Source organism: Poromitra crassiceps (genome assembly GCF_964638095.1).
Source record: "Poromitra crassiceps genome assembly, chromosome: 14".
NCBI classification, from domain to species: Eukaryota; Metazoa; Chordata; class Actinopteri; order Beryciformes; family Melamphaidae; genus Poromitra; species Poromitra crassiceps.
This window is the reverse complement of record NC_139633.1, coordinates 40,443,848-40,461,325: the sequence shown is the minus strand read 5'-3', so window position 1 is coordinate 40,461,325 and position 17,478 is coordinate 40,443,848. Positions and strand designations below refer to the sequence as shown.

The 17,478-nt window shown below is 43.8% G+C and overlaps 1 protein-coding gene across 1 annotated transcript in view; it reads left to right on the top strand.

Annotated features, from left to right (window-relative positions):
* Positions 1-17,478, top strand: part of LOC310789201 (uncharacterized protein) — a 73,244-nt gene that overhangs the window by 21,419 nt on the left and 34,347 nt on the right. The window contains exons 3-7 of the mRNA XM_083650788.1: positions 1,873-1,974; positions 5,289-5,396; positions 6,784-8,638; positions 11,695-11,868; positions 14,806-14,979. Coding sequence (XP_083506914.1) covers positions 1,873-1,974; positions 5,289-5,396; positions 6,784-8,638; positions 11,695-11,868; positions 14,806-14,979 — 2,413 coding nt within the window. The remainder of the gene's footprint in view (positions 1-1,872; positions 1,975-5,288; positions 5,397-6,783; positions 8,639-11,694; positions 11,869-14,805; positions 14,980-17,478) is intronic.

Genomic DNA, 17,478 nt, shown 5'->3' with positions numbered 1-17,478 from the left:
AGCCAGCTGTGAGCATTTGCTGATCTGAGGGCATTTGGCAAGCTGAGTGCCGGTGTTATGCCGAACTTTGCATCCCCGGCAAGAATTGCATCCCCCACCTTGTGGGAGCACATTGTAATGATTTCTATGGCAACGTACTGTTTAAAATATATAATCTTCTTTGTGGGTGCTCATCAATGATGAGGAACAATCTGACATTATGAAGTTATTTCACCATATTTTGTGCTGTTTTGACTTACTAAATCGGGGTAGAATAGAGCTCAACCGTCACGTGACTTTTCGTGATGTAATTTGCCCCAGAAGTGAGTTCCGCATTAATTTTCTCCGTAGACATTTTGATAAATCCTTATATAATGAGTTTTAAGGCTTGGACCAAGCCAACCAGTCTTCCAGAGAATCGTGAGTGAGCATAAAACATTCGGTTTAAGCAAGAACAAAACACAAGAATGGGGAAAATCTATTTTTTTTCCAGTTGTTATTTTTTGTTCTTGCTTTAAACAAATGTTTTATGGTCACTCACGATTCAGTAGGTCACCGGTTGGCTTGGTTCCAGCCTTGAAACTCATTATATAAGCATTTATCGAAATGTCTATAGAGAAAATGAATGCGGAACTTACTTCCAGGGCAAATGACATCACGAAAGGTCATGTGACTGTTGGGCTCAACAGAGCTGGAGGGTGAGGGTCTTCCCTTTGGCACTCAAAATCCATGCAGAGGTGACCTCCAGGCCTGGGGGTCTGTCTTGACTCATGGAGGCCAACTTTGGTGTTTAAAATCAGGGTAGAGGTGACCTCCAGGCCTGGGGGTCTGTCTTGGCTCATGGAGGCCAACTTTGGTGCTTAAAATCAGGGTAGAGGTGACCTCCAGGCCTGGGTCTCTCCTGGCTCATGGAGGCCGACTTTGGTGCTTAAAATCAGGGTAGAGGTGACCTTAAGGCCTGGGGGTCTGTCTTGGCTCATGGAGGCCAACTTTGGTGCTTAAAATCAGGGTAGAGGTGACCTCCAGGCCTGGGTCTCTCCTGGCTCATGGAGGCCGACTTTGGTGCTTAAAATCAGGGTAGAGGTGACCTTAAGGCCTGGGGGTGTGTCTTGCCTCGTGGAAGCTGAATTTGGTCCTTTAAAAGAGGGCGATACAAATCTCTGCCGTTTGTACCTGCTGAGATTTGCATCGCCCTGTTTCAGCACAAAATATGGAGGGGATGCAATTCTCACCAGGGATGCAAAATTCTGCATTACACCGGTTTGGTTCAAAGTGTGTGTCAGGAGTGAAATAATGGAGCTAATATATTGTTTTATAACTGTAGAGTGATGCACTTCATAATCGAAACATTGATTTTCCTCTGGTCAAGTTTGTAGGTGTGACTTGTGTCCTAGATCCTATAGTTATCAATACACACAGACAAATATAACCAACCTATGTAGCCACCTATCTAGTCATCACTCCGACATGGTATTGTCAGCTACACATTATTTTGTCTTTGTTTATCTATGTAGATTTGTTCATGTTGCAGCCGAAAACTGAAAAAGAATCTGCCTTGATCTGAAAAATGTGCTGCAATTTCACTCAGTGAAATTTTGACGTCAATATTCACAGTTGCATTGATTGATTATAGGTTTGAAAAAATATATATGATTGACGCATGAATTAATGGCACAAAGGAATCACTCTTGGTGTGTAAGGACCTTTATTCATGTGAGAGACTCAGATGAAAACTAAACATGATGAATGCTCTCTTCCTTCAGTCCTTCAGTATAAATGTAAAGAGTTGTGGGATGAATAGGAGCTATTGGCTGGTTGGCTGGTGTTAAATTCAAGCTCTTTTAAAGTTTCTCTCACTCTCTCTCTCTCTCTCTCTCTGTGTCTCTCTTTCAGTGGATGTCAGTGATGTCAGAGAGCCTTCAGAGAACAGAGAAGCTTCCTCCAGTCAGTCTTCTTCTTGTCCGCAGTCTCCCACTGACAACAGTCAGACTGAAGGTAAAGCTATTCTCTGGCTCCCCCTGGCTGCCATGTTCGTCTTCTCACTGATTATTGTGTGTGGCTGTTAAAATTAGTTTCTTTTACTTGATGTCACAGCTCCTGAAAGCCTTATAAACTACATAAGATTATGTGACCCATGAGAAGGAGGGTATTATGAACTATAGAGACACTGCGGAGCGCGTCATCATTCAGAAACCACGCCCAAAACGGGGGAAAGCAAACCCCCCCCCCCCCCCCCAATCCTGGCGTTCTCCTATGTCGCGTGCATGGTCGTGTGTTGCACACAAAGATCATATCGTCGCTGTCGCACCAGGACCTCAAATATCAATTTTTTCAGATTTTTTTTTGTCATGAATCAATGCCATTGGTCACCCTTCACGTCTCTGTGTGGTTTTTACTAAATGCAACCAATGGAAAAGCATTCAAACAAGCTTGTGAGTAAATGTCGTAACGCCATTCGCCCTCAATCTGTCAGTCAAACCTCGAAATTCGTCCCCTACCTCCGTCTGTACCCCCCCAAGCAGGACACTAAACCCGGAAAAGTCACACGGCAGACGTGCTGTGTAATTCTGATATCGTTTTGACTAATCCTGGCTTCCTCTCACGTTAATAGATCAATAACATGTTTTCCACTTATTCCTAGGCTGCAAACTTGTTTTAACATGCAAATCGGAGTGGTCTCTGTCGAGAATAAAGTAACGTTAATGCTACGTTATGTCAGACTGTTCTCACCCCATGCCAAAGCCTCCGCCTCGGCCATGAGAGGTTCAGAGCACTGTTGCTGTTGCTCCTGCGCGCGCCCCCGCGGCCCGGAGCTTGGGGCTCGTGCATGAGCATCCCAGAGGCGAGGCGGCCATCAGCGCCTGACTGGCCGGGAGAGAGTGCTTCCAAGTCGGACTGATAATATAAACAACATCATTTGAGCTTATACACGTAAGATATTAATAAAGTAATGACACATTCAGCGGGAAACTAACTATAATTAAGATGTGCCAACTTTGACGACATTTGGTTCAGTATTTTAAGAGCAAACAGGTTTTTTTAACTTCCTGAAAAGTTGCTGTTTTGGAGATTCGAGGTCCTGGCGCGGCAGCGACGATATACGGAAGTTGAACACTCCAACTTACTTCCTTGACAGCTAGATCCACATTTCTCTTCTCGCCAATTCTCAATGGCTTCCTTGTTTTGCTCGGGAGATGAGAGAACTCTGTAACTTTCTGCATGCCAGTGGAGATAGAGCCAAAGATATCTTCTATGATATCCTGAAGAAACAGGAGAGGTTTCTTATGGTGGACCTCAACCAAGAAGGTTACAATAATATAATGTCTATATATAGGTACAACATAGGTACTTTACAGGTATTAAACAGCTCTGGTCATGTGACACTGCATATATTTGATTGAGACACTTTGTTATGTCAATATTTGCAGGAAATCTATTGATACCTCCTTCAGTGACATTTTTAGAGCCTTATAAGCAAAAAAGGTTTTACGGTCACTAGTGTGATTCAAAATTCAAGATTCAAGATTTCAAGATTCAAGATTTTTATTGTCACTCCGTAGTACAAGTATCACGTGTGAAATTCTTGTGCTGTAGGCTCCGTTACAAGATAGTGCAAAAAATAAAAAATAAATAAGTAAAAACAAGAGGCAACAAGCAATAAAGCAGTAAGACACGCTGCAGACAGTGGCGTATTCACTGCACATATGTGCAAATGGCATGAACATACTTTAAACATAATTAAACATAATAACATTCTGTTAGGTGCAAATAGCATATACCTAATTAAACATACTATTGAACATTAGTCATACGTGATGGTAGCAGCTGCAGTGCGGTACAGTACGGCTACTACACTATTTGTATATGTTAAGGAGTATCGTGGCCTGCGAGAAGAAACTGTCCCTCAAGCGATTTGCTCTTGGGACCCTGTATCTCCTCCCTGAGGGTAGCAGGGAGAACAGACTGTTGTGGGGGTGGTTTGTGTCTTTGATGATCTGACCGGTGGGATTAAATTGAATGCAGCAGCCTTTAAACAGCACTACATTAGGAAAACATGATGTGATTATTAAGAGAGCCCAGTTCAATGAAGTACCGCGGGACCCCGCCTTTTGTTATAGCAGGCGGGAGCGGGTGGTAATAACGTGGCTTGCAGGCGGTCAATGACACACACGTTGTGGGAGCAGGCGGTAATGGTCAGAAATCCAGCGGGAGCAGGCAGGAGCGGGATTTAAAAAACAGTCCTGTGCACTCATCTACTTGGGGCTGACATTAACCTGGCCGCCATCTACTATCTATATCTTAACATATCTTTAACATTTCTCAGCACAGGGGGGTACGGTGGTGCAGTGGTAAGCGCTGTCGCCTCACAGCTCGAAGGTCCTGGGTTCGATTCCCACCTGGGACGCTGTGAACGCTGAAGGAATGTGTGCCCGTCCGCATGTCCTCGAGTGCCCACCGCCCGGGTGGGGTCGTCAAAAGGGCCTTTCTCCCCGTTTCCTTCATATAGGAAGTTAGGAACCCTTCACCAAAAACATGCAATATCCTGGTTGCTGATGTGGTTCCTCCTCTGGTCGTTAAGGGCGCCTGTTTGGAGGGAGGGGAACTCGTTGGAATAGCGTGATCCTCCCACGTGCTATGTCGGTGAAGCTTCCCCTGTCAGCTTAAAAGAAGCGGCTGGTTACTGCCCATGTCTCGGAGGAAGCATGGAGCCAGTTTTCGGCTCTCCCCAGATCGGCAGAGGGTGGAGCAGCAACCAGGATAAATAAAAAATTAGCACTAATTGGGGATAAAAAAAATGGGATAAAAAATCGGGGGGGGGGGGGATAAAAACAAAAAACAAAAAAACAACAACATTTCTCAGCACAAAAACATAAAAGTGTCCTTGATAACTCAACAATAGGATACAGGATAGGTTAATGACATGGGCATCAATTTAAATTATTTAACCTTTGATTCTGAGATTTGTTTTTGTCAGTTTTGAATAATAGGTGAAGGCTACATTAGCCTACCCATCATCCCCAGCACCCGCTACTATAGTGAAGCAAGACGCCAGCCGAAGCCATCAAATAATGTAGTCTTTATCATTCCTCAATACAAAAACACAAGTGTCCTTATTATGTTGCATCTCTCTCCCACTCTCTCTCTCTGTCTCTCTCTCTGTGTCTCTCTCTCTCTCTCTCTCTGTGTCTCTCTCTCTCTCTCACTCTCTCTCTCTCTCTCTCTGTCTCTCTCTGTGTCTCTCCCTCTCTCTCTCTCTCTCTCTCTCTCTGTCTCTCCCTCCCTCCTCTGTCTCTGTCTCTCTTTCTCAGGGGATGTTAGTGATGTCGGGGAGCCTTCAGAGAACAAAAGAGCTTCCTCCAGTCAGTCACAGTCTGCTCCTCTTCCTCAGCTTCCCACTGACAGCAGTCAGACTAAAGGTAAAGCTCTTCTCTGGCTCGTCCTGACTGCCAGTATGGCTGTTAAAATGAGGAAGGTCTTAACTGAGTCTTAAATTGACCTAAAACCTCCTAGCAAGCAGTTCTATTTTAGGAGTGATTTAAGAAAGTTCTTCTCAAAGTGACTCACCTCTGAGAGAGTAATGGTCAAGAACATTGATCTTAGTGAGGAGGTGTGGTCCACTCTGTTGCTAGGTATGACACTCTTTTAGATGCTGTCATTGGTCCATCAGGACAAATCTCAACATGCCTCTTGTAATCATTCAGAATGTACACAAGAAATCAAATAATCACACAATTTAGTGTACAGCAAATAGAAGTATACTTTACTTACTGTCAAAAATGAAAATCCCTGTTTAATGAATAGTTAGTCTGTCCCATCAGTGACCCCAACAACACCAGGCTAACCCCCTATATCCATACAGGCTTTTCTATATGGTGGCAAGGTCCACTCGTCCAGTGAATGAAATAAACTGCATCATAGGTCTTTTTGGCCAGCGCACGCAGTGGCACAGGCCCTATAACAGGGTTTGTCCACCCAATTTACAAGCTCATTTGGGAGACCATTTGGAAGCCCATTTGGTCGCGTAACGCGTCAGACTTTAGCAGAGGAGGAAATGGGAGATCTCCAAAAAACACTGAGAGAAGGTAAACACTGCGCATGTGCTTATATTACCAAGATTATTAATGATACAAAGTGGGTTGATTACCGGTAAAGCCATCCTTTAAGGCAGGGGTATTCAATTAAAATTCAAAGAGGTCCAGTTAGAGAAAATGTCCTCAAGCAAGGGTCTGTAACATCGCAACGTCTAACTTTTGTGACTGTTCAGTGCCATATATATTGAAGTAGGCTAATAGTTCTATTAACATCTGCATGTAGTCAACAACTGACTGTTAAATCAAATAAAGTAATTCAGTATTTCAACAATGTTTATTTTCAGAAAAAATATATTTGAAAATAAAAATAAAATATTTTCAGTTTTCACGTTTAACGGATATTAGGTGCACTGCGCAGATCACACACATCAAAAACCTTCCCTGGAAAATAGATGTTTAAAACAAATTGTGAATGGAAGCAACCCATATCTAATTAGCGGCTACTTGTAATGCAATATCTGAATACTGCCTGATATCACAACCTGCCTGTTCCACTAAGGCTGCATGTAGTCAGGAAAACATTGTATTGATGTTGACAGTGAGAACATGTTTGTTATTCCCAGATCACCAACCTTCAGTAAAAAAATAAAATAATAAAAAATAAAATAATAAAAACAAGCTCACAAGCATCTGTTTAATATGCTACCTGTCAAATAGCCTAATACTTTTAGTTGCAGTTTAGATTTCATGGATGTTACTTTGTTCTACACAGATTTGCTGGTGAATACAACAAAGCCTCCACAACTCATCACATGGTACCAAGAAAAACTCCAACCTCACTTGAAGGACCTGTTTAAGTGGGTACAAGTAGGATGGTTAGAGAAGAAGGATCAGAAACATCTGGTTGATATCTACACATGGCTCTACATCACATATGGACGTGACATACACAGGCAGCATGAGATATGGCAGATTGAGATGACATCAAGAACGATAGCAGGCACAGAGAAATCCATCAAACTCAGTGACATCTTCAAACACCCTTCTGGAGAAGACAGACCCATAAGAACAGTGTTGACCACTGGGATTGCAGGAATCGGCAAAACGTTCCTTGTGGCCAAGTTCATCCTGGACTGGAGTGAAGGAAGAACCAATCAAGATGTCCATCTCATATTCCCCTTCACCTTCCGCCAGCTGAATTTATGGAAGGGAAAGAGTTTTAGTTTGGCAGAACTAATTCACGAATGTATCTGGGCAACCAAAGTCATCAACAAGGAGGCTCTGAATTACATCTTCAAAGAACTGCAGGAGTCACCAAACACCAGATATGACGAGAGTAACTTCAAGCTCCTGTTCGTGTTGGATGGTCTGGATGAGAGCCGCCTTCAACTAGACTTCACTGCCAATGAAAAGTGCTCTATTGATGTGTCAACCAGAGTAGAAGTACTGCTGACAAACCTCATCAAGGGCACACTGCTTCCCGCTGCTCGCCTCTTGATGACCACACGACCTGCAGCAGCCAGTCAGATCCCTGGAGACTATGTTGACATGGTGACAGAGGTGAGAGGCTTCACCGACCCACAGAAAGAGGAGTACTTCAGGAAGAGATGCACAAATGAGGAGGAGGCCAGCAGCATCATCTCCCACATCAAGACTTCACGAATCCTCCACACAATGTGTCACATCCCAGTCTTCTGCTGGATCACTGCTCTAGTTCTGAAGGCTCTGTTGAAAACCAGTGACAGAGAAGACCTGCCCAAGACCCTGACTGAGATGTACATCAAATTCCTGTTGTTTCAGATCGATCAGACGGAAAAGAAGTATGATGGTAAAGGCTGGATTGAGTCACTTCCAAAACTGGCTTTTCAGCAGCTGGAACAAGGCAACCTGATCTTCTATGAGGATGACCTAAAAAAGAGTGGCATTAACTTCAAGGAAGCCTCAGTGTACTCAGGTGTGTTCACAGAGATCTTCAAAGAGGAGGATGTGCCAAAGGACAGCTCCAAGATGTTCAGCTTTGTCCATCTGAGCATGCAGGAGTTTCTGGCTGCTCTTCATGTGGTCCTGTCACTCAACAACAGCAACACAAACGTAATGCCTAAGCCACGACTGACTTTCAAAAATCTGACTGTCAAAAATCTGAGGATGTTGGTCAGCAAAACATCTGCCACAAAAGTCTACAGGATTGCTATTGACAAGGCCTTACAGAGTCCAAATGGACACCTGGACTTGTTCCTCCGCTTCCTCCTGGGACTTTCACTGGAGACCAATCAGAAGCTCCTAAAGAATATCCTGACACAGACAGCCAGTAGCTCACAGACTAATCAGAAAATAGTCCAGTACATCAAGGAGAAGATCAGGGAGGAACCGTCTGCAGAGAGAAGCATCAATCTGTTCCACTGTCTGAATGAGCTGAATGATCATTCTCTAGTGGAGGAGATCCAACAGCACCTGAGATCAGGAAGTCTCTCAACACACGGACTCAGTGCTGCTCAGTGGTCAGCTCTGGTCTTCATCTTACTGTCGTCAGAAGATAAGCTGGATGTGTTTGACCTGAAGAAATACTCTGCTTCAGAGGAGGCTCTTCTGAGGCTGCTGCCAGTGATCAACGCCTCCAGTAAAGCTTTGTAGGTGACAATAAAACTGGATATATTAACTGTATTAAAATGTGATCATAGTGATGTGAACGTTCACAATCACAACCACCAATCATGACATCATACATAATGTTAGGCAAACAACAGATGACTATGTTAATCGTTAATGATAATTGAATGACAACAATAGCCAATGAGCTGCATCTAGTCATGGTGGTAAGAAATCCATGGTGCATCATGAGAATACAGTACTTTAATTGAATTAAACTAAATTGTAAATTGTATTAATAATGTACCATACTTGGGGATGGCGCTTAGGGGGACCTGATGGAGTGCAGTGCCGAAATCTTGTGCAATTTGGCATAGCGCCACCTATTGGCAACACAAAATGTGGTTTATCTCAAGAGCCGTTATTCAGATCGACTTCAAACTTGGGGAGTGGGCTGCTGGGAACTTGGCAGTCTATTGCCTAATTTGTAGGGCTGTCCCAAATACCATAGTTAAGGTCTATGCACGCACAGTCCGATTGTTTTCGTATGCGTGTTTTTTAATCCGTCATCTGAAAACACAGACGGGTCCCGGCTCCCAGCTCGCAAAAATCTATTGACTGATGCGAAAAACGCAGAAAATCGAACCTCGTCCGAAAAATTAAATGACGGACGTAATTGTCGGACTTGGTGTATCAATGATGATTGACACAAATTAGGTCGTATTCTTTTTTTTTTCCGTGCGTCAATTTCGGATGAAAACACGGACTTGGTGTGCAAAAGCTATTAGAGCGTTGACGCTTCGCGGAGATAAAATCGATCATAATCAAAGATTCTACGCCGGTATTTTTTTCTTTTTTCTTTCTTTTTTTTGGGGGGGGGGGGGATGGGGATTCACACAAAAATAAAAAGTCCAGTTTGCCATGAAATGTTGTGAATTTAACGTCATAATAACAACACGTTCCACGTGTTGATAATCCTAATGTGACGTGCGCTCTGGCTGTATGTAACCATGTGATAGACGGAGCCAACTTCAGTTTCAGTACCAGTCAGTAATAACAAATCCATGTGATAGACAGATCCAACACGTTAGTTCACGTTAGTATCTGTGACTGCTGCTAATTCATAACATTATAAACAAATTAAAGGACTTGAATTCACTTGAACACTTGCAACGTTACTCACACTGTGTTAGAAAAGAAGTGTACGAAGATTCATGTTTACAACAGCTCTGCAGACCACAGCTCAACGTCAGAGCCCTGTACTACGAAACTAGTTTAACAGATCCGCGATAAGTCCCTTTGATCTGGTTTGACTGAACAGGATCAAAGCTATCTAGTTAACTGATACTACGACGCTGGTTTTTTACTAGGTAAGTGGACCTGGGATCTGCCTGTGCACGCGCACGTTTTTCGCTCGTGCACAGGCGCGCGTCCACGCGAAAGAGGTGCGCTAGCTAATCACATTATGAACAGCTGAGTTTATCCAAGCCCACACCCATTTCCACACCCATTTCCTCGTTCAATGAAGTGCAGTGCATGATCAGAGTTTTAGCGGATATTTAATGTATCCGCGATTTAATGTCAGAATGAAAATCCGCGTTGGATAGTCTGCTGAAGGGCTGTCTAAAGCAGCAGCTTGTATTCACATCAGTCATTTGATTTACTTTGATCAGCGATTGATACAGGCAGCAGCAACAAATGTAAATGTGTAATCTCAGTCTATACATTTCCACAATCTGTAAGCCTATTTAGACCATAGATTTAGAAACGCATGCTCAATGAATAATGATCTCTATCACTCATGTGTGTGGTTGCACTGATCGAATAATTCATATATAAAATAGCCTATTATAAAGCCTAATAGCCTACTATAAAAGAGAAAACTGCTGAACTGAATTGAGACGATGCGGGCATAGTTATCATTGATAAAAACTAGCCTATTTTTGCTCATATATTGGCATACAGCCTACAGGACACAGTTCCAGCTGAAAGATGCAAGAATAGCCTGCATATTTAGTATTGGGGCTATCCATATTTATCCCATATCTATATTATATGTATAGGCTTTTCTGGCATGTAGGAGAATATCACCCTCACTCCATTTGAGGGTCCATTCATTAAATGCGCCGCGGTGATTAATAGTGATCATATTTCTCCACGCATCGTTGAGCTGTTAAGACATAAAGTGGTAAGTAGGCTTAATTTAATTATGTAGCCTACAGAGCCACAAATGTTTTTCTTGTTATATTCTCAGTTGACTGCAATCTATTTTTCATATGGCGATCTTATATGAACGGTGAGTGACTCCAGAGAGCCGATTATATGGGTCTGTCATGGATTTTGATCTTATCCTCTGAAGCTAACCTGGTCGCGACCAGGTTAGCTTTGCAGCGTCAGTTGCCATGGTGATTGAAAGTTAACTTGCTTTGTAGTACGGCTAAACCAGGTTTAAACTCAAACTTACTCGGATAAGGCATTAAACTAGCTTCGTAGTACAGGGCACAGGTGTGACTACTGGCTGGCTGTTGGGTGCATTTGTTTGTTCTCACGGCGCGTGCTGGTGTGAGTTCCCCGTGTTAAAAACAGTGTTGGCCTGAATGACCCGCCCAGCCAGGAAACTAGAGACTGTCTCACAAAGCTACACTCCACGTTAGATATTATGGAGAGAGAAAGAGAGAGGAGAGGAGGGAAAAAAACAATAACATGTTCATGCCGTGTGTGCTGTGTGTGTGTTTGTATGGTTTTGTATTGTTTATGCACCGGAATCGATATGGTAATAACTGTATGTTGATGTGTCTGATAATCCCATGTGGGATGGGTCATGTAATTTGTCCTGACACGTAAATAAAACTTTCATTCATTCATTCATTCATTCATAACAACAAAGCGTCGATTGCTGATTTGAGCGTCGATTACCATGGCAATGATTCTAGCTTTGAAGCGTCAATTTTTTGGGGTCAGCCCTACTAATTTTGTGCTATTCGGCATAGCACCACCTATACTGGCAAAAACAAAAAGCGATTTATCAAAATGTGACGCGAGTACTAAATGGAAAATATTTTAACGTTGTTTGTCTCCATCACTAATTCTCATGCAGACTGAGTGGCTGTCAGCTGTCAGAGAGAAGCTGTGAAGCTCTGGCCTCACTTCTCAGCTCCCAGTCCTGCAGTCTGAGAGAGCTCGACCTGAGTAACAACAAGCTGCACGATTCCGGGGTGAAGCTGGTCTCTGATGGACTGCAGAGTCCACACTGCAGACTGGAGACTCTCAGGTACCTGTAAATCAAGACTGGCTATTTCCCGGAATTTCCCTTCACACCTGAGGGATCACATGTGTGAAAATAGCAGCTAAAGTCCCTGTATTTGAGGGGGGTCGGGGGGGGGGCACTGCAGAGCGGATGGGGAGTGACGTGTGCACTTGGATGGATGGGGAATCGTCCTTATTTTGGGGGGCGGGGGCAAAACTCCGATGGTGAAATAACTTTGCTTGTCACACAATAAAGGCCGTTTCACACCGGTGCGGATCTCCGTGCGAATAATCGGCACGGACATTCGCAATTTTTTTTTTTAAATTAGTTGTAATTGAAGCTTGCACACCGCAGCCGAACATTCGTGTGGCATTTTATTTTTCCGGATGGACCAATGAAATCCTTTGTTTACAGCTGATGTCATACCTCCACTACTCTTGCCAAACGCGGCTCATCAATTTGGTTTCTCAACATCCAATTTTATATGACAAACATAATGATCAACACCGAAATCAAGGACAATAGATCTTCAGATCGCCCAGGAGCTGGGATCCACTGAAGATGGTAATGCAGCTGTTATGTAACAAATTCCTACTTCCGAACGTTGTAAACCACTGTTGTAAATGGATGAAGCTAACATTAGCCACTTGTATCCAAGTGCTAACTAGCAGTTTAGCATCACATTTAGGGTCCGCGGCGATGCTACTGCCTCCATTTTCTCTTCTCATTGTTTTTTTAGCTGACGGAAATTTCACTGCCTCCAGTTTCTTTTCATGGCTTGTCTCGCTGCTGTGTCTGTCTGTCTGACGTTAGCCAACTAGTAGCTAGCTTGCGGGTAGGCGGTGCTGTCCTACTAGACGGGAGCCCGGGAGGGACACTAACTACTGGTTACACTGAACACTGTTTTTCCGCTGCGGAAAATGAATGTGGGACTGTGAATAATTCGCACCGGACCTGTGTGTATAGGTTGCAATGCGGAAAATTTGCACGGAATTTCGTACCACATTCCGCCTCTGCATTCGCACCGCATCTGTGTGAAACGGCCTTAAATCACACTTGTTTGACTTAAGAGGGCATGTATGTTGTATCCTTCACATTCGCTAACCAGTCTTTGAACTGAAATCTTTGAAGAAGTTGGGATCCCTGTCTGAGAGAAATAGCCTGGCTGGTTCAATGTTTATCCCTCCACCTGCGTCGCGTTGAAGCACTTTTTACAGACTGGCTTCATTTGATGTGTCCAGGGGCTTGCCTTCGCTGTCGGCAACGTAAGCAAAATACTTCCACATTTCGCTTCATGCATTTGCTTTCTCAACAAGCGTTCGGCGGCTTCAGACTAGAACAAGCTGCTGCCATTTTCGCTGTGTCTGTCCTGTGTGTCGAGCTGCTGCGGAGGACTGAAGGACTGGCCAGAGAGCGAGCAGAGAGGGGAGGGGGGGGGGAAATTGGCACGCCCACACATGAAGCACACATACCGCTCTTATGACAATCTCCGAAGTGGTGAAATGTCCGCGATGACGGGGTCGCGCTTATACCGGAAAACAACTTTCACACATCCAATAAAGCTTGTAGGTGACAATTAAACTGGATATATTAACTGTATTAAAATGTGATCATAGTGATGTGAACGTTCACAATCACAACCACCAATCATTACATAATGTTAGGCAAACAACAGATGACTAAAATCGATCATAATCAAAGTTTCTACTCTGGTTTATTTATTTATTTTTTCCTTATTTTTCTTTTTTTTTGGGGGGGGGGGGGGCACACAAAAATAACTAGAACGACCGCACCGCAGTTTTATGCCTCCGCCATTAGTTCATTCTTAAGTCAAATCGCCATTGGAGGCAAATTGGAAGAAATCCCGTCAAGGCGCTCCTGAGATGTTGCGTTAAAGAGCTTGGAAATTGGGTGTGTGAGGTCACAGTGACCTTGAACTTTGACCTTTAACCATCAAAATCTAATCGGTTCATCCTTGAGTCCAAGTTAATGTTTGAGGCAAATTTGATGAAACTCCGTCAAGGCATTCCTGGCTATCGCCGGCGGAGGCATAAAAAGTCCAGTAGTGTTGTGCGTGTTCTCGGCTGTGGCGATCCCACTGGGGAACAAACAAACATGTTGTAGGCTACTCACAGAGTTGAAAGCACTCTCAGCTCAGCACCATTCCTTCCAGGCTTCTCCTGACAAAACGCTCATCTGCTCCTCAACTGCTCAAAATAAAAACTCCAGTAGTGTTGTGCGTGTTCTCGGCATGAAATGTTGTGAATTTAACGTTATACTAACAAACACGTTCCACGTGTTGATAATCCTAATGTGACGTGTATGTACATGCATGTGATAGACGGAGCCAACTTCAGTTTCACTACCAGTCAGTAATAACAAATCCATGTGATAGACAGATCCAACAGATTCACGTTAGTATCTGTGATTGCTGCTAATTCATAACATTATAAACAAATGAAAGGACTTGAATTCACTTGAACACTTGTAACGTTACTCACACTGGGTTAGAAAAGAAGTGTAGCTCTGCAGACCACAGCTCAACGTCAGGTGTGGCTACTGGCTGTTGGGTGCATTTGTTTGTCCTCACGGCGCGTGCCGGTGTGAGTTCCCCGTGTTAAAAACAGTGTTGGCCTGAATGACCCGCCCAGCCAGGAAACTAGAGACTGTCTCACAAAGCTACACTCCACGTTAGATATTATGGAGAGAGAAAGAGAGAGGAGAGGAGGGGAAAAAAACAATAACAACAAAGCATCGATTGCTGATTTGAGCGTTGATTACCATGGCAATGATTCTAGCTTTGAAGCGTTGATTTTTTGGGTCAGCCCTACTAATTTTGTGCTATTCGGCATAGGACCACCTATACTGGCAAAAACAAAAAGCGCTTTATCAAAATGTGACGCGAATACTAAATGGAAAACCTTTTAAAGTTGTTTGTCTCCATCTCTAATTCTCATGCAGACTGAGTGGCTGTCAGCTGTCAGAGAGAAGCTGTGAAGCTCTGGCCTCAGTTCTCAGCTCCCAGTCCTGCAGTCTGAGAGAGCTGGACCTAAGTAACAACGAGCTGCACGATTCAGGGATGAAGGTGGTCTCTGATGGACTGGAGAGTCCACACTGCAGACTGGAGACTCTCAGGTAAGATCCATTCACAGCTTTCCACACGTTGATTTCTCCAAAATAAGGTCCCTGCTCTCAAAACTCTCAGGTCAGTATTCCTCAATCTGCAAAGGGAGACTCTGCAAGTTTGACATCAGGACTCCAGAACATTTTGTCATTTTCACTGAAAATAAAGTTAGGATTTTCCAGAATGTGTTTTGTCTTGACCAACATTCATACACAGCTCTGAACCTGGAGGACTGAGAGAAGATCATCCATGCTTTGATCTCGTCATTTTGAATACTTAAACAAATAGTAAGCAACGTTAGGAGTGACACCTTATAATTACTATACACTATAAAGCATTAATAAGAATAACGCATTAGTAAATACTTAATTCACCATGAACTCAAAATTTATAAAGCATTATTCATACATTACTAAGCAATAGTAAGTAAGTCATAAACACAGTTATAAAGGTTTGATTCCCGATTAATAACCTAATCTGTAATGTGTTTAATGATTGCATTCTCATACTTTGTAAATGATAGATTCACCATTTATAAAAAGAAATGCGATGCATGCCTGGAAACGGCTTTAGCGAATCTTTAATCAAACGTTTTAACAGAGGAAGACAGCAGGCGCGGATAACAGACGACTCACATCCAGAATTGACATACACTTAAGCTGTTTTCACACATAGACAGGGAAATTACCTGTAAATCAAGACTGGCTATTTCCCGGAATTTCACCTGAGGGATCACATGATGGGACTGCAGATGAAAATTAGCCTGTATGGCTAAATCTGGCACATTTACATGATGGACTCACATGCTCATGTTAATTCATGTGCATTGTCCCTTTTCTTAAATAAATAAACAAACAAACAAACATGTGTGAAAATAGCAGCTAAAGTACCTGTATTTGAGGGGGGTCAGGGGGGGGGGGCACTGCAGAGCGGGTGGGGAGTGACGTGTGCACTTGGATGGGGAATGGTCCTGACTTTGGGGGGGGGGCAAAACACCGATGGTGAAATAAGTTTGCTTGTCACACAATAAAGGCCGTTTCACACCGGTGCGGATCTCCGTGCGAATAATCGGCACGGACATTCGCAATTTCTTTTTTGTTATTAGTTGTAATTGAAGCTTGCACACCGCAGCCGAACATTCGTGTGGCATTTTATTTTTCCGGATGGACATTGACGTCTGCACGGAAACGCCTGCGGAAAATACGTTTGACCAATGAAATCCTTTGTTTACAGCTGATGTCATACCTCCACTACTCTTGCCAAACCCGGCTCATCAATTTGGTTTCTCAACATCCAATTTTATATGACAAACATACCGATCAACACCGAAATCAAGGACAATAGATCTTCAGATCGCCCAGCAGCTGGGATCCACTGAAGATGGTAATGCAGCTGTTATGTAACAAATTCCTACTTGCTAACGTTGTAAACCACTGTTGTAAATGGATGAAGCTAACATTAGCCACTTGTATCCAAGTGCTAACTAGCATTTTAGCATCAAATTTGGGGTCCGCGGCGATGCTACTGCCTCCATTTTCTCTTCTCATTGTTTTTTCAGCTGACGGAAATTTCACTGCCTCCAGTTTCTTTTCATGGCTCGTCTCGCTGCTGTGTCTGTCTGACGTTAGCCGACTAGTAGCTAGCTTGCGGGTAGGCGGTGCTGTCCTACTAGACGGGAGCCCGGGAGGGACACTAACTACTGGTTACACTGAACTAGAGACCGACCGATAATCGGTACACCGATTATCGGCAGCCGATATGACGTCATATGCGCGTTTAATATCTTATCGGTAACGGCTTTAATGTCACCGATAGGACCGATATGGGGGAAATGTACATATACCTTCAAAATTAGCTTTTTTCAAGGTTAATGCTTACTTTGTCCAGCAGAGTGCGCCACGAGGTCACAGGGCAGCTGCCTTCATTTGTTTCCCCAGCCCCCCTCCCCTCTCCCTTCCCCCTCTTCTCTTCTCCAAAAACAAGCCCGAACACAGACAGCAGTGCGTGCAACAGGCGTGCTGATTTCCCCCTCTCTGCTCTCTGGCCACTCCGCTTCAGCCCGCAGCAGCAGCCCGACACACAGGGACAGACACAGTGAAAATGGCAGCGGTTTGTTCTGAGAGTCTGAAGCCGCCCAACGCTTGTAGGGAAAGCAGATGCACGAAGTGAAATGTGGAAGTATTTTGCTTACGTTGCCGACAGCGAAGGCAAGCCCCTGGACACATCAAACGAAGCCAGTCTGTAAAAACGGATAAACATCGAACCAGCCAGGCTATTTCTCTCAGACACGGATCCCAACTTCTTCAAATATTATAGTTCAAAGACTGGTTAGCGAATGTGAACAGGGCCCGAAATTAGAAATTATATTTTAGCTTTGGCAGTGGTGATCAGGGGTCTGTCCGCCACGTGGCGAGTAATGTTTTCACCGTCGCACTTTGGTGTTGCTGCGGCTTCTCCTCTCCTCTCCTCTATCTGCCTGCTGCTGTCTGAATTTCACAGAGGTGGGGGCT